This window comes from Callorhinus ursinus, unplaced genomic scaffold (assembly GCF_003265705.2).
Source record: "Callorhinus ursinus isolate GAN/ISIS: 27379988/994484 unplaced genomic scaffold, GSC_fseal_2.0 scaffold8, whole genome shotgun sequence".
Lineage (NCBI taxonomy): Eukaryota > Metazoa > Chordata > Mammalia > Carnivora > Otariidae > Callorhinus > Callorhinus ursinus.
The window spans coordinates 12016970-12040562 of NW_027397070.1; the positions used below are offsets into that span (position 1 = coordinate 12016970).

A 23593-nucleotide genomic window follows, 5' to 3' on the forward strand; every position below is an offset into this window, starting at 1 on the left:
CTTTCTTTCTTTCTTTCTTTCTTTCTTTCTTTCTTTCTTTCTTCTTTTTTAAGATTTTATTTATTTATTTGAGAGGGGGAGAGAGCAAGAGCTGAGGGGGTAGGGGCAGAGGGAGAGGGAGAAGCAGACTCCCCACTGAGCAGGGAGCCTGATGTGATGCAGGGCTCAACCCCAGGACTCCTGGATCTTGACCTGAGCTGAAGGCAGACACTTAACTGACTGAGCCACCCAGGTGACCCTTGTGTGTATTTTCTTTTTCTTTCTTCTTTTTTTTTTTTTAATGATTTTATTTATCCATTTGAGAGAGAGAATGAGAGAGCGAGCGAGCACATGAGGGGGGAGGGTCAGAGGGAGAAACAGACTCCCTGCAGAGCAGGGAGCCTGATGCGGGACTCAATCCCGGGACTCCAGGATCATGACCTGAGCCGAAGGCTGTTGCTCAACCAACTGAGCCACCCAGGCGCCCCCCCCCTTTTTTTTTTTTAACACTGTTTAAGTCTATATAACAGTTGGTCTCATGGAGGAGAACACTGGAATAGGTTAGACTTTATTGCTCTAGCAAGCTCAAATTGTGTCAGACAACTTCCATCATCTGCCACAGTGTTGCTTGCAAGCTTGTGTGTATTTTCTTAATGGAAAGATTGACTTAGTTTAGAGACAGAATTTCCCAGTATGTAAGCATGAATCCTAAGCAAGTGGATACAATACTTTATATTTAGCTGATACTTTACAATTTGTAAAACTGTTGGGGAAGAAAAACTTTCCTTTGCCCTTTAAGGTCTTCTGGCTGGTCTAAAATCAGATTGGCAAGAGACAGATTAACAGGGGAAAGTCAAATCTCATTTTGTACATGAGGGAATCCAAATAAACGTGAGATTCCAAAGACAAGTCAGGAAAAATGATGTACATATGTTTTGGGTTTTGTTTTTGTTTTTGTTTTTTAAGTAAGCTCTACACCCAGTGTGGGACTTGAACTCATAAGTCTGAGATCAAGAGCCTCATCCTCTATCAACTGAGCTAGCCAGGTGCCCCCAAATGGAGGCATATATGTCATCCTAAACTAAGGAGAAGGGGTAGGAGTCTGGGGCTTCAAAGGAAAGGAAGACAATTCACAGGAAGAAAAGAAAGAGTAAATGTTTGGTGTAAAAAAAAAAAAAAAGGTTGCTGGGCCATCCAGAAACAATGGGACAGAGAGAGGGCTTTGATTAAATAGGCCTTGCTAGTTTTCTCTCTACTACGCCTAGTTCATATTTTAATGTAGTTCTCCGTGGTGATGGCTCTGTTCCTTGAGTAGATCCTCTGTCTAAATTCCTTTAGGCAGCTAGAGGGGAAGCTCAGAATTTCTTCCTGTGTCCTTTGGTCCTTGATTATTTTTAGCTCAAAATAATCTGCATGCCAAAGTGGCACATCTTGGGGCTACTTATTCTGAATGCCTACAAAACCTTTCCCTTTCTTTATTTCTCTTGAAGTTCCATGGAAATCATGGAGAATGGATCTCCAGTGCTCCAAACATTTGCTCTGTCTGGGTATCAGGCACTCTTCTCCTTCCTGGACTCTTCCTCTCAGCATCTCCCTCCCTCCACAGCTTGAAATTTGCAACAAAGAGATTCCATAGAGGCTACAACCCTAACAGAGACCAGGTCTGGAGACAGGGACCTAAATTAGGTGTCAGAACTCCCATCAAAATTGGGGATTCCAAAGATGCTAGTCACCCCAGCTGTGACATCAAACCCTTTCCAAACCCTTACTCCCTCCCCCCTCACCCCACCACCCACTGGCAGAGTTGATATTTTCCATACACTAGGATTCTTTTCCCAAAGATATTTTTGTCTTTGCACATATCTTGTTGCATTGTACTAGTTTATGTGTTCTGCACACAGCTAGGCTCTAAATTCCTTAAGGATCTGAGTCCTACTCAATCTTTGAATTTCTGGAACCTGGAATATAGTAGGTGCTCAATAGATAATGAAGTAATATATTTAAGATGCTTTAGTGCTGGGGCGCCTGGGTGGCTCAGTCGGTTAAGTGTCTGCCTTTGGCTCAGGTCATGATCCCAGGGTGCTGGGATCGAGCCCCACATTGGGCTCCCTGCTCAGCAGGAAGCCTGCTTCTCCCTCTCCCACTCCCCCTACTTGTGTTCCCTCTCTCGCTCTGTCTCTCTCTGTCAAATAAAGAAATAAAATCTTAAAAAAAAAAAAGATGCTTTAGTGCTATAAAGACAACAAAAAGGAAGCTCTTGAAGACTGTGAGGTCTTTCCATGTGCCCTTTTGAGGCCGGCACTTAGAAGCTCAGGGCCAGTAGCAACTCCTTTTCTACATACCTGTTATTTATAACCAGAACCTATCACCACTTGGTAAAGGGACAGCATTACCAAGAATTGCTGCATGAATTTTGGATCCTGTGTAGTGGAGGGATCTGAGTGTCAGACATCATGTATGTGGGAAACAAAGGCAGAAGAAAAAATTATTAAATTTCCTTACTACTTACAGCGCATTGACACATCCTTGAAACAGGCCGAGTGACATTCCTCTAGGGACTCAGCTGCTTCAGTGTTAATACTTTGCTAAGGGCAAAAGGCAATCTTAGCCCAACCCCCAGGATCCTGTAAGTCTACTTTAACATATAAAAATTCCTTTGGACACTTCCTTTATCTCTGCCCCCCTCCCAAGATACATGTTGGCAATCATCCCCCAGGCATACGACCCACCGATATACACCATGACTCAGGTTTTATTAGACAGTAATAAGTGACCTTTTCTGGGGCGCCTGGGCGGCTCAGTTGGCTAAGCGTCTGCCTTCCGCTCAAGTCATGATCCCAGAGTCTCGTGATCAAGCACCACGTTGGGCTCCCTGCTCAGCGAGGAGTCTCCTTTCCCTCTCCCCCTCCTCCTTCTCTCTCTCTCTCCCCCCACCTCATGTGCGTGCGCACACTCCCTCTCTCTCTCAAATAAGTAAATACATAAAATCTTTTAAAAAATGATCTTTTCCCAGCATATAGGTAGCCCCCTCAAGGTCCTGGAAACCTTGCTTCCAGAATTCCTTAGAGACTTAACGCTATCTCTAACCCTTTCCCAACTTGAAAGTGTATAATGGGCCGGCTCCTCCTGACCCCGGTGCAGCTCTTCCTGCCCACGTGCCTTAATAAAACCACCTCTTTGCACCAAAGACACCTCAAGAATGTGTTCTTGACCACGGGCTTTGAACCCTCACATCTTTCTACATCAATGTGTATTAGTTTCCCATGGCTGCTGTAGCAAACTACTGTGAATTTAGTGGCTTAAAACAATACAAGTTTATTGTGTTACAGTTCCAGAGGTCAGAAGTCAGAAATGAGTCCTACAGGGCTAAAATCAAGGTGAAGGCAGCCCTACTTGCTTTTGGAGCTACGGCAAGAGAATCTGTTTCCTTGTCCTTTCCTGCTTCTAGAGGCTGCCCACATTCCTTGGCTTATGGTCCCCAGACAGCTTCAGTCATCACATCTCTGATTCTCTCCTGCCTCCCTCTTTTACTTCTGAGGACCATTGTGATTATTTTGGACCCGCTGGATAATTTAGGATAATCTCCCAGTTCAAAATCATTAACTTAATCACATCTGCAAAGCCTCTTTTGCTATGTGAAAGTAGCATAGTCAAAGGTTCTGGGACTTAAAACAGGGCCATCCTTTGGGGATGTTTAAGAAAAAAAAAGAAAGAAACAACAAGCCCCAGATGGAGTCATTTGGCACCCCCGCACCCTGTGACAGCAAACCAAGAATTACGGTTTCGACCTATCCCAGGAATATGAACTCTTCAAAGTCAATCTGAAATTTTCTGATTAGCACCAGTGAGGTGGTCTGCATGGTAAAAATCCTACTGTGGGCCACCCCTCGCCCTCCCCCGCCCCCAGAAGATGTCCTGGCCTGCAACAGACCTTTCTTTTGCTAATAACTCCCTTGCCCCACTTTCTTCTGTAAAAACCTTCCACTTTATACAACTCCTCAGAGCATCTCTCTACTTGCTAGAGGGATGCTGCCGGATTCATGAATCATTTAATAAAGCCAATTAGATCTTCAAACTTACTTGAATTTTTTTTAAGATTTTATTTATTTGACAGAGAGAGACACAGCGAGAGAGGGAACACAAGCAGGGGGAGTGGGAGAGGGAGAAGCAGGCTTCCCGCTGAGCAGGGAGCCCGATGCGGGGCTCGATCCCAGGACCCTGGGATCATGACCTGAGCCGAAGGCAGACACTTAAGGACTGAGCCACCCAGGCACCCCTTGAATTTTGTTTTTCAACCAGGGCCATTATTCTGCCTACCACACCACATCTGTTCCCTTTAGCACTTTCAAGCCCAAACAAATAACAGGTGGGACAGAAGGACCCTAAACAATCCAGTTCTAGAACTCACATCTCAGCTCCAGTTTTCCATTTGCTGGACCACACATGGATGGCAGCGGCGCGCTGCATTAGGCCTACGTCAGAGTGGCCTCACAGAGGACGGATCTGAATGGAATCTTCACTCTGACACATGGTAGTGGCACAGTCTTGGCCATTTACTTCGCTGCTCTAAGGCTGTTTCTTCCTGGGGCGCCTGGGTGGCTCAGTCGGTTAAGCGGCTGCCTTCAGCTCAGGTCATGATCCCAGGGTCCTGGGATCGAGCCCCATGTCCGGCTCCCTGCTCAGCGGAGAGCCTGCTTCTCCCTCTCCCTCTGCCTGCCACTCTGCCTACTTGTGCTCTCTATCTCTCTGTCAAATAAATAAATAAAATCTTTAAAAAAAAAAAAAAGGCTGTTTCTTCCTGCATGAAAAGGGGATTATGTCATCTCCTTCCTCTCGGAATTACGGTGAGGATCAGGTGAGATAAAGTACGTAAAACTCTTTCCAGTACGAGAATAGGAACCCTGATGGCCATTGTTAGCAGCAGTGTGGAGTGAAGGTGAGAGCATGATTTTACCAATGATGGGGTTCAGGGCAGGCTGCCCCCAAATATGCCACTTTGGCATATTGATTATTTTAAGTTAAAGTTACCTAAGAAACATCCAGTGCAAACAGCACGCACTGATCATCCTTTGTCCCCCTGAAGGCAGGAAATACATCTCCTATGTGAAAGGTACCCCTCCTGTACCAGGAGGTAAAGAGACATCCTATCACCAGAGATAGCAAATTCAGGGCCAAGAAAGCTGTATGAACAACGCTTGTTACTTCCTCACTAGTTCAGTACCCTCAGGTCACGCTTCTTTATCTTTCCTTTGTCTTTCCTCACACATTTATTATTTCTTTGCTTAAAAGAGATGAAAGCTGCCTGCCTTGAGTTTCACATTTCTATGAGCTCCTGTGTATGAAATTAAGTTTGTTTTTCTCTTGTTAACCTGTTTTATGTCCATTGAATGATTAGGCCAGCCAAAGAATCTAGAAGGGGAGAAAGGAAGTTTTCCTGCCCTATACCAACTCACAGGTGGCAGTCATGAAGCAATCCCAGGTCTCATGGGTATTGATTTGTAAGGCTCAGCTTAAGTTGGTTTATTCAAGATACCTTAGAAAATCGGAAAAGTGAACATCCCCTGATGCATATTCTCCCAAGAAACAAACTAGTCGGATTTTCTGTGGCATATAAAAGTTTAGAGTCATTTTCAAGTCCTGTCGAAACCAATGAATCTGAAAGATTATGCAGAAAAATTCTATCCTGGCCCCACTCACTGTCAAGACACATCACACTCAGCTCCCACAGCTACTTCCTGACAAAGACAAATGTAAGTGTAAAGACATTTGCCACTTCAAAATGTACCTTTCTACCCACATGCCTTCTTTATTCTGACATCTCTCCTAACCCACGCCTGAGCTAAAAGACTGGTAAGGAGGCAAGTCAAGTATTTTTCTGAATTTGAGTTGGAACTTAAAAGGAGAAAATAAACATAGTGGGAGATGTGTGTCAGAGTCTGATCTCTGTGACTCACTCTCTGATCCACAAAACTCACTTTGGGTCTTACACATCTCATTTCTAGTTCTTTCTAACTTAGGAACATGACCTCATAGTAAAGGAACTTAGCAGTTTATGTCACATGATGAGGCAGTGAGGTAGAGAGTCCCGCAGTGCAGGGCAGGAAGTAGTGAAATGTTTGAAACAGTTGCAAACTCTGTACTGATAGATGCTAGTTTCGATTTATTTATTTTAAAGTATGTTTGAAAAAGATTTATTTATTTTAGAGCGAGAGCACGTGTGTGCGCAGGAGAAGGGGCAGAGGGAGAGCGAGAGAGAATCTCAAGGAGACCCTCGCTGAGCGTGGAGCTGGATGTGGGGCTCCATCTCACAGCCCTGAGATCATGGACCTGAGCTGAAATCAAGAGCTGGACACTTAACTGACTGAGCAACCCAGGCGCCCCGCTAGTTTCAATTTATTAACTCACAGACACATTTGTCAGATTCATCTATCACTGATTTGCTACTAATCGAATCATGAGAATAAGTAGCAATTGATTACCTAAATTATACAACACCTACTAAAACAGAATCTGAGAAAAGAAACATGCTTGTAATTTATTTAAGGTGGAAATCCTTTCTTTAGTGTACTTTATTACAAGAGCTATAGATTTTTATTCTTTATTTTATTTATTTTTTTAGATTTTATTTTTAAATAATCTCCACACCCAATGTGGGACTCAAACTTACAACCCCGAGATCAGGAGTAGCATGCTCGGGGCGCCTGGGTGGCTCAGTCGTTGGGCGTCTGCCTTCCGCTCAGGTCATGATCTCGGGGTCCTGGGGTCGAGCCCTGCATTGGGCTCCCTGCTTGGCGGGAGGCCTGCTTCTCCCTCTCCCACTCCCCCTGCTTGTGTTCCCTCTCTCCTTTTGTCTCTCTCTGTCAAATAAATAAAATCTTAAAAAAAAAAAAAAGAGTAGCATGCTCTACTGACTGAACCAGCCAGGTGCCCCCACCAAAGCTGTAGAGTTTTAAATCACAGAAATCATATAGACACGAAAAGCATTCCATCCGAAAACTATATGTTAACAGACGTGAATAAGAGTAGGCAAGAGAACAAAAACTAAGTCAAGAATGACAAAAGCCTACTCAGTCACTCATTCTTTTGTTTCATTTATTGAGCACCTCTGCTAGAAGCCGAGAATGCAGAGATAAGAATAACATAATTCCCGTCTGGAAAAGAGTCAATTCTGTGAAATTAAAGCAAGGCAGCCAATGTCTATGGAAGAGTTGCATGGGTTGGGAGCACAAAGGAGGGCCACCAGCTCAGTCTGGAGGGAGTTGGGTCCAAAGGGACAAGTGCAAGGTCACTAGGCAGATAGGATAAAGGGCATGCAAAGCAGAGGGAACTGAATGTACAAAGCCACAAGAGTATTCTGCAGACAATGAGAAAGACAACAAAGATTTTTCAATTATTTTTTTAATAACAGCTATATTGAGATTATTCACATATAAAATTTACCCTTTTAAACTGTACCTTTTTTTAAAATATTTTATTTATTTATTTGACAGAGAGACAGCGAGAGAGGGAACACAAGCAGGGGGAGTGGGAGAGGGAGAAGCAGGCTTCCCGCTGAGCAGGGAGCCCGATGCGGGGCTCGATCCCAGGACCCTGGGATCATGACCTGAGCCGAAGGCAGACGCTTAACGACTGAGCCACCCAGGTGCCCCTCTCAGTGGTTTTTAGTATATTCACAGTTGTGCAACCATCACATTATCTAAGTTTAGAACATTTTTATGGATCCCAAAGGAAAACTCCACAACCATTATGAGCAGTCATTCCACATTCCCACCTTCCCTCAGCCCCTGGCAACCACTAATCTGGGAGGATTTCCCCTTGTGGACATTTCATATGAATGCAATCATATAATACATAGTTTTTTGTGACTGGCTTCTTTCACTTCAAATAACATTTTCAAGGTTCATCCATGTTGTGCCATATGTCAGTACTTTGTTCTTTTTTAGGGTCAAATAGTGGTTGTATGGATATAACACATTTCCTTTATCCATTCATTAGTTGATGGGCCTTTCAGCTGTTTGCACTTTTTGGTTATTGTGAATAATGTTGCCATAAACATTCATGTACACATTTTTGTGTGAACATTTATTTATTTTCATTTCTTTGGTGTATATACCTGGGAGTGGAATTACCGGGTCGTATGGTAACTTCACATTTAACATTTTGGGGAGCTGCCAAACTTTTCGAAAGTGGCCACCCCATTTTATAATGATTCACAACGTTCCAATTTCTCTACATCCTTACCAACACTTGTTATTGTTTGTGTTTTTTTTTAAAGATTTTATTTATTTATTTGACAGAGAGACACAGCGAGAGAGGGAACACAAGCAGGGGGAGTGGGGGAGGGAGAAGCAGGCTTCCCGCTGAGCAGGGAGCCCGATGCGGGGCCCGATCCCCCGGGGGCCCACGGATCATGAACTGAGCAGAAGGCAGACGCTTAACAACTGAGCCACCCAGGCGCCCCTTGTTTGTCTTTTTTTATTTTAACCATCTGAGTGAGTGTGAAGTCGTAACTCCTTGTGGTTTTGATTTGCATTTCCCTCATGGCTGATGATATTGAGTGTCTTTTCATTTGCTTATTGGCCATTTGTATATCTTCTTTGGAGAAATATCTCTTAATACCCACAGTTCATTTTTAATTTTTTAAAATTTTAAAAAAGATTTTATTTATTTGAGAGAAAGAGCAGCACAAGCAGGAGGATAGGCAAGGGAGAGAGAAAGGGAGAAGCAGACTCTCCGCTGAGTGGGGAGCCCGATGCGGGGCTCCGTCTCAGGACCCTGGGATCATGACCTGAGCCGAGGGCAGACGCTTAACCAACTGAGCCACCTGCGTGCTGACCTCCCAGTTCATTTTTTAAATTGGTTATTTGTCTTTTTATTAAGTTGTAAGAGTTCTTTATATACTTTGGATCCAAGTCCCTTATTAGGTATATGATTTACAAAAAAATTTCTCATTCTGTGGGTTGTGGTTTGTCTTTTCAGCTTTTCAGTGATGTCCTTAGAAGCGGAAAACTTTGAAATTGTGATGAAGTCTAGTTTATCTAGTTTTTCTTTTGTTTCCTGTGCTTTTGGTGTTATATCTAAGAAACCATCACCTCATCTATGTTTAAGGCGCCTGCATGGCTCAGTTGGTTAAGCGACTGCCTTCGGCTCAGGTCATGATCCAGGAGTCCCTGGATGGAGTCCCGCATCCGGCTCCCTGCTCGGTGGAGAGTCTGCTTCTCCCCTCTGACCCTCCCCCTCTCATGTGCTCTCTCTCTCTTTCTCTCTGTCTCAAAAAAAAAAAAAAAAAATCTTTATAAAGATTTTCTCCCATTTTTTCCCTAAGAGTTTTGTAATTCCAGGCGCCAGTGGCTCAGTTGGTTAGGTGACTGCCTTCGGCTCAGGTCATGATCCTGGAGTCCCGGGATCGAGTTCCGCATCCGGTTCCCTGCTCGGCGGGGAGTCTGCTTCTCCCTCTGGCCTTCCGCCCTATCATGTACTCTCTCTCACAAATAAATAAATAAAATCTTTAAAAAAAAGTTTTGTAATCCCAGCTTTACATGTAGATCTCAAATTTGTTTTTTAAAATGCCTTTATAAGTACACTAGCAATCACATTAAAAACCGCTATCAATTTTTAGATTTATAATTGCTTACTGACAAATTGAACTAATAAGAAAGGAATTTCTCTTGCCTTTCACACCTTGATTGCAGGTCTTAAAATTAATCTCTAAATAAATATATCAATAGGGGCACCTGGGTGACTCTTGGTTTTGGCTCGGGTCACGATCTCAGGGTGTGGGGGACCTGGAGCTCAGCAGGGGAGTCAGCTGGAGATTCTTTCCCCCTCTACTCCTCCCCCTGCTTGTGCACTCTCTCTCTCTCAAACAAACAAACTCTTGAAAAAATATCAATAGAACATACATAGTTTTTTGGTTTTGTTTTTATTTTTTGATGTTTTTAAGTATGTGCCAAGAACTGTGCTAGGCACCGGATATAAGATGAAGAAAACAAATATGGTCCCTGCTTTCATGCAGCTTAAAGTCTATTGAAAAAATAGCAGGGGACTTAAGGAAGGTTTCTCATCTTGAAGAGCATTCCGAACAAAGACAACAGCGTGAAAAAAGAGGCTCCGTCTTTTGGGGAAAAGAAAGAACCAGTGAAACTACAGTGTAGCAGACAAGAAGAAGAGCACAACAAAACGAGGCTGAAGTGGTTAGGGGCCAACTAATGCAGGAGCTATAAACCTGTCCCAAACCCTGGGCTGAAGCTCCCGCGGGGTCCCAGCAAACTCCCCGGGCGAGGGGCGGATGCTTTCGGTTTTAAGGGAAACACAGCGACATCTCTCGGACACCGCGGGAACTTACCAACTCGAGCTGGTTTACACTTTGAACTTCAGATCCCGCGATTCCTTTGGATGAGTTTTCCGCTGTTGGTGTGATTAAAAAGCTACTCCCTCGAGAGAATCCATGTGGAGCAGGAAATGAGGGGTGGTTGTGTACAATCTGATTCCAAGGTCTGAGAAGTTATGTAGCGCCCAGAAGGCGCTGTTAAGACATACATATTAAGTCGCTTGGACTTTACTTAATAAACAGAACTGTTAGGTATTTCTTTGGGCCTAAGAGCACCTTGAAAACAATTACTGGGATACTAAAGGCACCTTGAACAGAGAAAATTTGGCAGCTTCTACTGTTAAGGATCTTCGGGCTTTATTCTGTGTTACAGGAAGCTGTTAAAAGGTTTAAAATAAGGAGAGTGACATGGAGGCTTTATAATATCTTCTAGTAAAATAATAGTTAAAAAATCTAGACATTTAACCTAAAGTGATTCTATCAGTTACTTGTTTAATTACCACAATGTCTTAGGTTTAAATTTTGAAACTCTAATTAATTAGGGACTCCTGTGCTTTCCTCCCTAATAGACAATTTTGCCCCAAGGCTAGAGACCAATCAAGAACCAAAGCAGGGTGTCTGGGTGGCTCAGTTGGTTAAGCGACTGCCTTTGGCTCAGGTTATGATCCTGGAGTCCTGGAATCGAGTCCCGCATCGGGCTCCCTGCTCAGCAGTGAGTCCGCTTCTTCCTCAGACCCTCCCCCTCTCATGCTCTCTCTCTATCTCATTCTCTCTCAAATAAATAAATAAAATCTTAAAAAAAAAGAACCAAAGCAGAAGCAGGTGTCTTTCAATGACTTTTAAATTGTTTCTCCCTCCCCAAACTCTGTCTACATATTTATGCCAGCTCGCGTACTTTATAAAATTTTCTGTAGGGTTATTTTTCTTTTCCTTATTTTTAGCAATTCTTTATGTATTCAGTATACCAGATTTTTGTTTGTTATAATATGCATTGCAAACATCTTGTTTTTAAAAGATTTTATTTTTTTATTTTTTAAGATTTTTTTATTTTTTTTTTTATTTGTTAGAGAGACCCAGGAGCCCCACTATCTTCTCCCATTTTCTGGGCCATCTTTTCATTTTGTTTTTGGTGTCTCCTAAGAAGTTAAAAAAATTATGTGATAGAATGTATCAGGGGCGCCTGGGTGGCTCAGTCGTTAAGCGTCTGCCTTCGGCTCAAGTCATGGTCCCAAGGTCCTGGGATCGAGCCCCGCATCGGGCTCCCAGCTCGGCGGGAAGCCTGCTTCTCCCTCTCCCACTCCCCCTGCTTGTGTTCCTTCTCTCGCTCTGTCTCTCTCTGTCAAATAAATAAATGAAAATCTTAACAAAAAAAGAATGTATCAAGTTATTCCTTTAGGTTTGTGCCTTTTCTTTTATGGTTATGGTTTGTCTTCCCCCTTCCTTCCTTGATCCCTCCCTCCCATCTTCCTCCCCCCACCCTTCTCCCTACTTCCTCCTTCTTCCCATCTTTTCTCCTTTTTTTTTTTTTTAAAGATTTTATTTATTTGAGAGAGCAAGAATGAGAGAGAGAGCACATGAGAGGGGGGAGGGTCAGAGGGAGAAGCAGACTCCCTGCTGAGCAGGGAGCCCAATCCCAGGACTCGATCCCGGGACTCCAGGATCATGACCTGAGCCGAAGGCAGTAGCTCAACCAACTAAGCCACCCAGGCACCCTCTCCTTTCTTTCAAGAAATCCTTCCCCACTAGATATTTGATGAGCTCAAGGAATCAGTATTAGTCTTTTTAATGTAATAATGATATTGAGGTGATTTTTGTTTAGGGTCCCTTTCCTTTTAGAGATACATTCTGAAATATTTACAGATGAAGTAGTGTGATGAGTGGAATTTTCCTCAAAATAATATGAGGAAGGGGAGACAGATAAAGCAAGATTGGTCACAAGTTGGTAATTGTCAAAGCTGAGTAATAGGTACACGGAAGTTGGTTCCTTTTTTTTTTTAAGGTCTTGTTTATTTATTTGTCAGAGAGACAGAACAGGAGAGCACAGTCATGGGGGAGCGGCAGGCAGAGGGAGAAGCTGACTCCCCGCTGAGCAGGGAGCCCCATGTAGGACTTGATGCCAGGGTCTTGGGACCATGGCCTGAGCCGAAGGCAGACACTTAACCAACTGAGCCATGCAGGTGCCCTACATGGAAGTTCATTCTATCTAATTTGTATATGTTAAAATTTGCCCATTATAAAGAAGCATATATATAATATATATAGAGATGAATTCCTTTTCAATCTTGATATAAAAATATTTTCCTATATATTCTTCAAATAATTGTAAAATTTTATTCTTTGTATTTAGGCTTCTAATCCCTGGGTGACTCTGAAAGACTGCCAGAGAAGAGCACCAGAGAACAGGCTTTTATTGGGCTATCCAAAGATGGTCAAGAAGGAATGCCTGTGTGGTTGGCTGTGTCCTATGACAATTTTTATCCCAGGAAAGTTCTTTCCAAACCAATGAGGACAGTTAGCCTTTGCTATGTGGAAGCATACTTTTTGACCTAAATTTGAAGAATGAGGCCCATTATCTTCTACAAATTAGAATAACCAAGGGAGTATTTTACATTTATTAAAAGATTTTTATTTTTATTTATTTTTTTAAAAGATTTTATTTATTTGAGAGAGAATGAGATAGAGAGAGAGCATGAGAGGGGAGAGGGTCAGAGGGAGAAGCAGACTCCCCGCTGAGTGAGCAGGGAGCCCCATGTGAACTCGATCCTGGGACTCCAGGATCATGACCTGAGCCGCAGGCAGTCGCTTAACCAACTGAGCCATCCAGGCGCCCTATTAAAAGATTTTTAGACCCTGCTCTTCTTGGTCATTTATTTTTGGGCCATAGGTCAGAACATTTAAAAAAATGTGATAATTGCATTATTTATCTAAAATACTTTTGCTAAAGCTTCATCTCAAAAAGTTAGCTCTTTAAGATTCTGCCCTTGGAATTCCTACCTTCAAAGTAACATGCACATTTAGAGACGAAGGGCTTCTTTCACATTTGGGTGGGGGCAGTGGTAGATGTTTTTAGATCCAGTAGAAGAGTTCAAGCTAAGAGTCTTTGATCTGCTGGGATTCCTAACATATGTGAACTCTCAACACACTTTCTCTAATTCTACCAGATGTAGCCATAGCGAGACCATCAACTTCTAACTTGCTGTAGTTATAGATCTCTTGCTTTCTATTATACAGGATGGATTTCCAGATGTTCTTTTGATTTGTAGTTTGCTCGTTTCTCTCCAAGAAATTGTCAAGAGACGGTCTGGACTGGTGGACGATTTATCTTTGTTCTAAAAGATGGCATTGTTAGGCCACCCAGTAAGTTAAACAAAGAGAGTACTTTGCAGACTCTGACAGAGTTGGTTTAGATTTTAGAAAGAAAAAAAAACTGAGTTGAAATGGAGGCTTCTGGCTCTGGATATGATCTATCTTTGAGTATGTGAAAAGAATATGTATTCCACTGTTGTTGGGCGGAGGGTTCCATGAATGTTGAGTAGATCCTATTGATTGATGGTGTTATATACTTGCTGATTTTCTGCCTAGTTGTTCTATTAATGGTTGAGAGAGGAGGGGTGAAGACTCCACCTGTAACTGTGGATTTGTCTATTTCTCTTTCAGTTTTATCAATTTTCGTTTCCACGTTTTGCATCCCTAAATGCATACACATTTAGAATTACCGTTCTTGGTGTATTGATCCCTTTATTATCATGTAATGTCCCTTCCTGTCTTTGGTAACCTTCATTGTTCTTAAGTCTACCTGATATTGATTTATATAGCCACTCCTCATTTTCTTTATTCAATGTTTGCATGCTTTTTCCATCCTTTTACTTTCAAGCTACCCATATAGTTAAATTTGAAGTGAGTTTCTTGTAGACCGCATATAATTTGGCCATGTGTCTTAATTCATTTTGTCAATCTTTTTTTAAATTTTTTATTGTTGTTAATCACCACACATTACATAATTTGTTTTGGTGTAGTGTTCCATGATTCATTGTTTGTTCATAACACCCAGTGCTCCATGCAGAATGTGCCCTCCTCAATACCCATCACCAGGCTAACCCATCCCCCCACCCTCCTCCCCTCCAGAACCCTCAGTTTGTTTTTCAGAGTCCATCATCTCTCCTGGTTCGTCTCCCCCTCTGACTTACTCCCCTTCATTCTTCCTCTCCTGCTATCTTCTTCTTTTTCTTTTTTCTTAAAATATGTTGCGTTATTTGTTTCAGAAGTACAGATCTGTGATTCAACAGTCTTACACAATTCACAGCGCTCACCGTAGCACATACCCTCCCCAATGTCTATCACCCAGCCACCCCATCCCTCCCACCCCCGACCACTCCAGCATGTCAATCTCTTTTTAATTAGACTATTTATTTGAACACTTTTAGGTTTACATAAAACTAGAGCAGAAAGTACAGAGTTCTCATATACTTCCTAATCCCCACCCCCAGTTTTCCCTCTTAGTAACATCTTCCATTAGCGTGCTACATTTGTTATAACTGATAAACCAATGTTGATACCTTATTAACTAAAGCCCATAGTTTACATCGGGATTCATTCTTTGTGTTGTACATTCTATGAGTTTTAACAAATCTATAATGAAATGTAGCCACCATTACAGAATCATATAGAATAGTTTCACTGTCCTAAAAAGCCCCTGTGCTCCATCCAAGCCTCTTTTATTCTCTCCCTCCCAGCCCTGGCTAATTTCTTTTGTTGTTCTATTTTTTTAATCGGTATAGATTAAGCCTGGGTGGTTCAGGTCATGATCCCAGGGTCCTGGGATCGAGCCCCGCATCGGGCTCCCTGCTCCACGGGAAGCCTGCTTCTCCCTCTCCCACTCCCCCTGCTTGTGTTCCCTCTCTCGCAGCCTCTGTCCAAAAAAAAAGTCATATAATTATTGATTTGTTAGGGTTTATGTTTACCTTTTTTTTTTCTTTTCTGTTCCTTCTCCAAAGATGTCCACGTCCCAATCGCTGGAATCCCTATGAATATGTTACTTTACATGGCAAAAGAGACTTCTAAAATGCGATTGACTCAAGGACCTTGAATGGGGAGATTTTCCTGAGTTGTCTGGGCAGATATAATCTACTCAAATGGGTCCATAAAATCAGAGAAAATTCCCTGGCAGTGGTTAGAGGAAGATGTGATTATTGAAGAAAGGCACAGAGAAATGTTATGTTGGTAGATTTGAAGATGAAGGGGGCCATTAGCCAAGGAATGTGGGTGACCTCTAGGAGCTGGAAAGAGCACGGAAATGGTTCTTTCCTAGAGACTTCAGAAAGAAAAGCAGTTCTCTGAAAACTTTATTTTAGCCGGTGAGATTTGTGTCAGACTTCTAACCCACAACTAACAAGCTTGCATCATCTAAGCTGCTAAATTTGTGGCAATTTGTTACAGCAGCAATAGAAAACTGAAACTCTGTTTCAGGTGTGTTTGTAGTTGCTCACTGAAGCAATTTTATCATGGTGCTTTATTTTTTTCTTTTTTAGATTTAGTTATTTCAGAGACAGAGAGACTGCAGGGGGAGGCAAGAAGAGGAAGCCGACTTCCGGATGAAGAAGAAGCCCAATGTGCGGCTCCATGCGGGGCTCGACCTCTTCACCAAGAAATCATGACCTGAGCGGAAACCAAGATTCAGACGCTTAACCAACTGAGCCACCCAGGTGCCCCTATCATGGATGCTTTAAAATCTTTGTCACATAATTTTAATTGTCGTCTTGGTGTTGGCACCTTTTTTTTCATTCAGTTTGAGATCTTCCTAGTTCGTGGTGTAATTTTCGACTGAAACATGGACATTTTCGTATTATAAGACTCTGGACCTTATTTAAATCTTCTTTCTTCGCTGGCTTTCTCTGATCCCACTGGCGGAGAAAGCCCGGAACGCCTTGTAATTGCCAGATGCTGTAGAAAGCCAAGTTTCCCACTCAGCCTCTTATGACACCAGAAATGGGGTTCCCATTATTGCTGGCCAGTGGTGTGAGTCTAGGCGCCTCCTGGTCTCCACTGACACTGTGGGGGAGCAGGGAAATACGTCACTACTGACTGGTGGGGATTAAAGTCCAGGCTCCCTTCTGAGTCTTTTGCTCACACCACTCCAGTGGGGGTGTTGGGGCGCCTCATTTTATCCTAATGAGGGTGGAAGTCTAGGCTCCCCATTTGATTTTTGCTGGGTGTGTGGGTAAAGCCAGTTTTTGTCTGTGGTGTTTGGCTGGAATGGAGTGGTTATTGTCTAAATGCTTTGTCTTACTAGGCTGCTCCTTTGCTGGTCCTTCAGCTAGGAAAAGCTTTTGTTGTGGCTTTTGTTTTGTGCCATTTAGAATTTCCAGTTGCCGGCTTCTTCAGTATCATCTGGATATATGAGCCAAAAAGAAAACCCAGGGAAGTCATCACTCTTTCCTCAGATCCCAAGGTCCCCAGTCAGTCTGCCTCCTCTCCAACTTTCAGGCTTAAGTTTGCTTTATACATAATATCCAGGGCTTTTTAGTTTTATAGCAGGAGGATTAGGGAAAAGGATGCTTATACTTACTTCTTTATCCCAGAAGTAGAAGTCTGCCTAAGGATCATTTTTAAAGTTTTTTTTTCCCCTCCTTATAGGTTTTTGGACATTTTAGAAAAATTTTTTTTCCAGGCTACATTTTTTCTTTCTCTTTCTTTCTTCCTTCCCTTTTCTTCCTTCCTTCCTTTTTTTTTCTTTCTCTCTTTCTTTCAGATTTTATTTTTTTAAGGTAATCTCTACATCTAACATGGGGTTTGAACTCATGACCCTGAGACCAAGAGTGGTATGCTCTACCAAATGTGGCAGCCAGGCACCCCTCCAGTCTACATTTTCTTTTTTTAAAAGATTTTATTTACTTAAGAGAGAGCAAGCAAGAGAGAGAAAGAGAAAGAGAGAGAGAGAGAGAACGAGAACAAGTTGGGGGAGGGGCAGAGGGAAGAGAAGCAGACTCCCTGTTGAGCAGGGAATCCCATCGCGGGCTGGATCCCAGGACCCTGAGATCATGACCTGAGTCGAAGGCAGATGCTTAACTGACTGAGCCACCCAGGCGCCCCTAAATTGCCAAGTTTTAAGACATTAAGACAGACTTTCAAACTCAGTAATTTAGTAGTTAGCCAGAATTTTACTTCTTAGTATTTAGTCTACAAAGAAAAGCAAATATATAAAAATTAATATTAAAAAGTGAAGAATATTAAGTAATCAGGTAATTTACTATTAAAGTGTAATTATATTTTAGAATTCTTTCCTGAATATTTAATATACTATTAAAGTAAAATTTTCATTTTTTAAAAAAGATTTTATTTATGTGACAGAGAGTGAGAGAGCACACAGCAGGGGGAGTGGTAGGCAGAGGCAGAAGCAGACTCCCCACTGAGCAAGGGAGCCTCATGCGGGACTCAATCCCAGGACCCTGAGATCATGACCTGAGCCAAAGGCAGATGCCCAACTGACTGAACCACCTACGTGCCCCTAAAGTAAAATTTTCTAAGAAATTTGGTTATCAGCATATGAAATGATTACAAAAATACCAAGTTATAGTTGTGAACATATTCATGCAAAGAATCCAGAGAGTTGATCATCTCAAGGCATAAGAGAAAGACATGAAAGAGGGGTAACTACCCAAATAAACAAACCTAACTAAATGAGAATATAGTATTGTCCAGATTTAGATGAACAAACAGAGGGATCACTCTACTGCTTCCCAAAAAGGGAGGACACCTGTCTTTTGCATCCTAAAAGGAACAGCTACTCCTATGAAACTGAGGCCCCTCTATATCTTCTACACCTAAGAAATAGCACTTTCTATTTTAAAAAATTTTGAGTGGTGTTTTTTAACCAGGTAGGCACATTCCAAACTTTCTTTCTTCCTTTTACTGAGAATCCCTGTCACAGACTGCTACTGTTCCTAATGGGAGGTATCTTACTCCTCCAAGGGTTTGGGCTGAAAAAGATGCACATCATTGCCATAGAGACTCAGGTATAATAAACTTTTAGTTCCTATGGTCGGTATGTATCACGTGTAATAGTTCAGTTCTGATTTGTAAAAATTCCAGATTCAGAATACTTGAAAAACATGTATCATTTTATTTGTACACTTAAAAAGTTGTACATAGAAAGTTGTAATACAGTTCTAAAAAAACTGGAAGAACTGTCAGGGAGAAGGGGAGCGGTGTTACCTTTTATTGACTGATCATTAAGGAAGTTAGAGAAAGAAAACAAAAACACAGTAAAATGTTTAAAAAATTAAAGAACATTTTCCAGGTACAAATTTTATAAATACAAAACAAATTCACAAATTATTTTGAATGCTAAATAAATATCTAGTTAATAAACTCAGACTTAATACCTCCAGCCAGCACTGGTACAGCACTTCAAGGATATAAAATTGGATTCATTCATGTGTAGTGTTGAAAGAATGTGCTCATTAAACAATTCTTAGACATATATACTTTTCTAAACTGTGCTATAATAGATTTATCTGTATACAGATAAATCTTCCTTAATACCACTTCTAAAAAAAAAATCAATGACAAAATAAATCACAGGTGAAAAAATATTTTCAAAGATATTGGGACACATGAATGATCTCAAAATGTACAAAAACCTCTGTAAACCAGTACTGTATCCAATACATCTATCAAACTTATTAGATACTGAACAAAACTGTAGCAAAGGAAATCTTTCCTACATTCTCCTGAGTGCTTAATATTAAAATTGAGAATATAGTGCAGGCCACACTTCAGTGTGGTCAATCAGTTGTTATTGCTTTATATATATATGTCTGCTTTAGAGCATGATTTAATGTTCCATTTTCGTGAACAATTTGTTTTCCTCAAATATATCCTTTAGAAGGACAAAATTAGATTCGTGACTTTTTTGCGGCTGGTGGTGTGCTAACTTGATCCACATTCCCAGGTGTGACATGGAGTCCAAGTTTTTGAGCCTGAATATGAAAAAATGCTTGAAGCCTAGTTCCAGCTTTTGCTTCACTTGTGTTACGAGGGTTGTACTCAAAGCAGTTCGAAAACATTAACTCAATATCATCGATAAATTCCGCTAGAAAGAAAAAACCAAATGAGATTAAAAGTACAAAATAAAAGTACATAAAAGTATTTTGTTTATATATCTAGAAATGTCATTAAGAAAATGGAAGCCCACGTTTTTCTTTAGAAATTGAAGCCTCTGAAACAAGGTAGCAGATCTAAAGCTTAAAACTGTTTAACTACAAATGCTTTAACATTGCTCTACTGAAACTATGCAATTATGTAATTAGGAATGTTACATAATTGTGCACTTCTATTAAGATCAGATTCTACAAAATATCTAACTCATTCAAGTCCCTATCCATCTTTCATCTACATAGACAAGCATTTTAGAGACCTCCTGGGATGCCATCTACACAATCCGTTAATATACATCATTTAAATAACAAGAAAAACAGCAGTTACCTCTTTAAACAAAAATAATTATCAGAGAAAAACATAAATTACTTACATGCTAATTTATATTCACATTTGTTCACTTTTTCACGAATTATATTTAAGGCAATGGGCTTTTTGATGATGTCATAATAGTCTGGGACCTGTAAAATAATTCAAATATATCTCTCCTATAGAAAATTTATCAGAGATAAGTGGCCAAATATGTGAAGGTTCTGCACTTAAAAGCAACTGAATGTTAATCTCTGAATACTATTATTCCATTAAAACCACTTAATATCTTTCAGTCACTATAATGTTGTAGAAGCTTATTTGATACTATAAAAAATGACAATTTATTGTGAAAAGAAAAAGCTTATGATTCTGCTTTGTGCTCTCTTTCTGTCTCTATTTCTCTCCACAGAGATACAAATATGTATCTATAAAGTTATTTAATGAGCATTATTGCATTTGTAATAATAAAATGTATGTGACAAAAAATTCAGCGCAAAAACTACTCAGGGAAAATGAGTTAGAGTCAAACTGAGATTTAATTTTAATTTTTTAATTTTATTTTTTTAAAAGATTTTTATTTATTTGAGAGAGAGAGAATGAGAGAGAGAGAGAGCATGAGAGAGGGGAGGGTCAGAGGGAGAAGCAGACTCCCCGCCGAGCAGGGAGCCCGATGTGGGACTCGATCCTGGGACTCCGGGATCATGACCTGAGCTGAAGGCAGTCGCTTAACCGACTGAGCCACCCAGGTGCCCGAGATTTAATTTTTATAGGATGCTATTCAATGGTAATTAATCCTTCACATTAAGGTATAACTTTTTCATTCAGAAACCTTCACCTAACACACCTAACAAGTGAGACCCTTTATAATCTACTTGTGCCTCTCCAACACATCTGGTGTTCCATTCAAACTACCCATCATTTCCCATATTCTCACTTCTGGGTCTTTAACTTACCATGCCCTTTTCATGCAATGTCCTTATTTCATTTCTCACTGTTGATATTCCACCTATCTTTTATGACCAGACCAAACAGTTCTTCCATTAAAAACTTTTACATTCCTGCTATTCCCTCCCTCCAAAATGCTCAAATCAATCTCCTTTTCTTCTCTACTTCTGGAAGTCCATTAGAACTTCTATTACAGGGGGACGGGGTAACCGGGTGATGGGTACTAAGGAGGGCATGTGTGGTGATGAGCACTGGGTGTTATATGCAACTAATGAATCGTTGAAAACGACATCAAAAACTAATGATGTACTATATGATGGCTACATAATAAAAAAATTAACCTGATTCTATTAATAATAAAAAAAAGAACTTCTATCACAGCACTGTAACACTGTCCTATTCTGCTTCCCGTATATGAATAACTCCAACACCATCTCAAATGCCTTAGTTTTAGGCCATCTGTTTTCTAAGAGTACCTATCTTTCACATTATTGTTTTCACACCGTGGTCTCTGGACCAGCGCCATCAGCATCATTCCAGACCTAGTGAATCAAGAACTCTGGGGTGAGGCCCAGTTACCTGTGTTTTAACGAGCCCGCCCAGGTGATTCTGGTGTATGCTGAAGTTTGAGAACAGCTGTTTTGCATAACAGAAGTAACAATAGTAGCACACAGTTGAATTAAATCTACTCATACTCATTACACAGAATAAACACACTGAAGCTATTTCAACATTACTGTCATCATGCATGAGAATCAGTCAGGGTTGGAAGGGGCTGAGGAGAGAATGCTCTCGAATGCCCTTGCTTTCAGTGTAGAAACTAACTTTCCAAGTGTTTAAAAACAAAGTATATGGTGACTAACGGGTGGTTTTGACTACCTCAAAGTTGCCAAGCAGACTAAATCAGGTAATATACATGAATACATTTTATCAAGTTTTTTTTTAAATGTAATTTTATTTTATTATGTTCAAGTTTAATGATATTACCTGGATTTTGGAAACAAGTCTCAAAAACGGCCAGCTGTCATCATGCCGTACCAGTTCCACAACAAGCTGTTCAAAAGCAGACAATTCATGAACTCCTCCTTGTCGGCCTGAACTCCTTCGACTCAGGGTCATAGGAGAGGATTCTAAATAAATAATTAATTTTAGGTGATGACAAAGCAAAATATTTGATCACTACAAGCTAAATGGGTATAAAAACACAACCTAAATTCAAACAGAAAACTGACATTCGATATATAGTGATATAAATTAACTTACATTCTGAAACATGAAAATCTGGACTAAATATTCACTCTTTCCTTTGTTTTAAAAAAGACTTTATTATTTATTTTTATTATTTTTATGATTAGCAATTTTTTAAAAAAAGTTTTTATTTAAGTAATCTCTACACCCAATGTGGGGCTTGAACTCACGACCTCGAGATGAAGAGTTGCATGCTCTTCCGACGGAGCCAGCCTGGTACCCCTAAAGATTTTATTTCTAAGTAATCTTTACATCCAATGTGGGGCTTGAACTCACAACCCCAAGATCAAGAGTTGCATGCTCCACCGACTGAGTCAGCCAGGTGCCCCCACTATTTCCTTTTTGATCATAAAATTTCCAAATTAATTAAACATTCAGTGGGAACAAGTAAAAACACTGTACTATAAAAGAAAGTTCTTAGAGCAAAGTCTATAGATTATTTTTTAGCCCATTTTATTAAAAATATTTTTTCAACTATAATAAAAAGAAAGCAAGCAATTCTCCAGAATTTCCTGAAACACATCCTTAGGAAAGCAAAGATCTAGCAAGTAGGCTTCTTTATAAATTACCTTGCATAAGAGAAATGTAATGCTTAATAATGAAGTAAAAGATTATCTTAAAGATAATCTCCCTATTTATTTGAGGGAGGGAGAGGGAAGGAAGGAGAGAGAGAGAGTGAAAGAGAGCAAGTGGGGGGAGAAGCAGAGGGAGAAGGACAAGCAGACTCCACGCTGAGCATGGAGCCTGAGGTGGGGCTTGATTGCACGACCCTGGGATCACGACCCAACCCAAAATCAAGAATCAGTCCCTCAACCGATTGAGTCACCCAGGCGCCCCTCTTATCTTAATTTCATATGGGGACTTCCTTAAAGCAAAATGCTTTCTCAAAAAACCCAAGGTATATATAACAAAATCTAAAGTGTATGAATTAGTATAAAAGGGTAGCATAGTTCATATTATGAATTCAGGTGTTTAAATTCTCTACTTAAATGTAAATGCATACATTTCCCCCTTCGTTTGTCACTGGAACCAGGTTAGTAATTTTATAAGTCAATCAAAAAATTTTTTTTCTTAGAGTTTTTTAGAATACAAATGTTTTAGGTATACTATGTTTCCAAATAGCTTGAAGAAGAGCAAAATAGATAGGTAAGGGGATAGGAAAAGCTAAATTAGATCTTGGTGCCAAGTTACCTGATACAATACCTTTCCACCATCCTGACAATCTAGTGACTGCATAAACAGACTGTCTTCCATTCTTTCACCAAATGAACTCCTTAATCCTGTCATGTATTTGAATAATGCAATACAACCTACCTACAGTTCTTCAAGGAACAGTATCATTTTTTATGTCTAATTTCATTTTCTGGAACTATTAAAGTTTTATAATTACTGACATTAAAAGAAAAAAGAATAGAATCAAAGAGATAAATAAAGAGATTATTATTTGGATAAAGATTACTATAAACAACAATTATCAGAATTAAAAAGATAGCCAATGATCACTCCCTAACAATATTACTCCCCCATTTCTTCCCCGCCCCCAAATTCAGTATGTCAGATAGGAACCTTCCCAAATAACCCAAAGTAGCTTGTCTAGGTGATGATGAGTAGGTGTATTTTAAA

At 40.6% G+C, this 23593-nt stretch overlaps 1 protein-coding gene and 1 non-coding gene across 4 annotated transcripts in view; both read right to left on the bottom strand.

Moving 5' to 3' along the window:
• Positions 1-487: 487 nt before the first annotated feature.
• LOC112822876 (small nucleolar RNA SNORA28) lies at positions 488-609 on the bottom strand. The gene has a single exon (XR_003207858.1). It is a non-coding gene; the product is annotated as a small nucleolar RNA SNORA28 (small nucleolar RNA).
• A 17796-nt stretch (positions 610-18405) lies between these two features.
• The window catches only part of BAZ1A (bromodomain adjacent to zinc finger domain 1A), a 95603-nt gene continuing 90415 nt past the window's right edge, over positions 18406-23593 (bottom strand). For all 3 annotated transcript variants that reach the window (XM_025870181.2, XM_073895071.1, XM_025870178.2), the window contains 3 exons: positions 21710-21852; positions 19839-19926; positions 18406-19400 (listed from right to left, as the gene is read on the bottom strand). In XM_025870181.2, the coding sequence (XP_025725966.1) occupies positions 19204-19400; positions 19839-19926; positions 21710-21852 (428 nt within the window). In that variant the 3' untranslated portion in view covers positions 18406-19203. The remainder of the gene's footprint in view (positions 19401-19838; positions 19927-21709; positions 21853-23593) is intronic.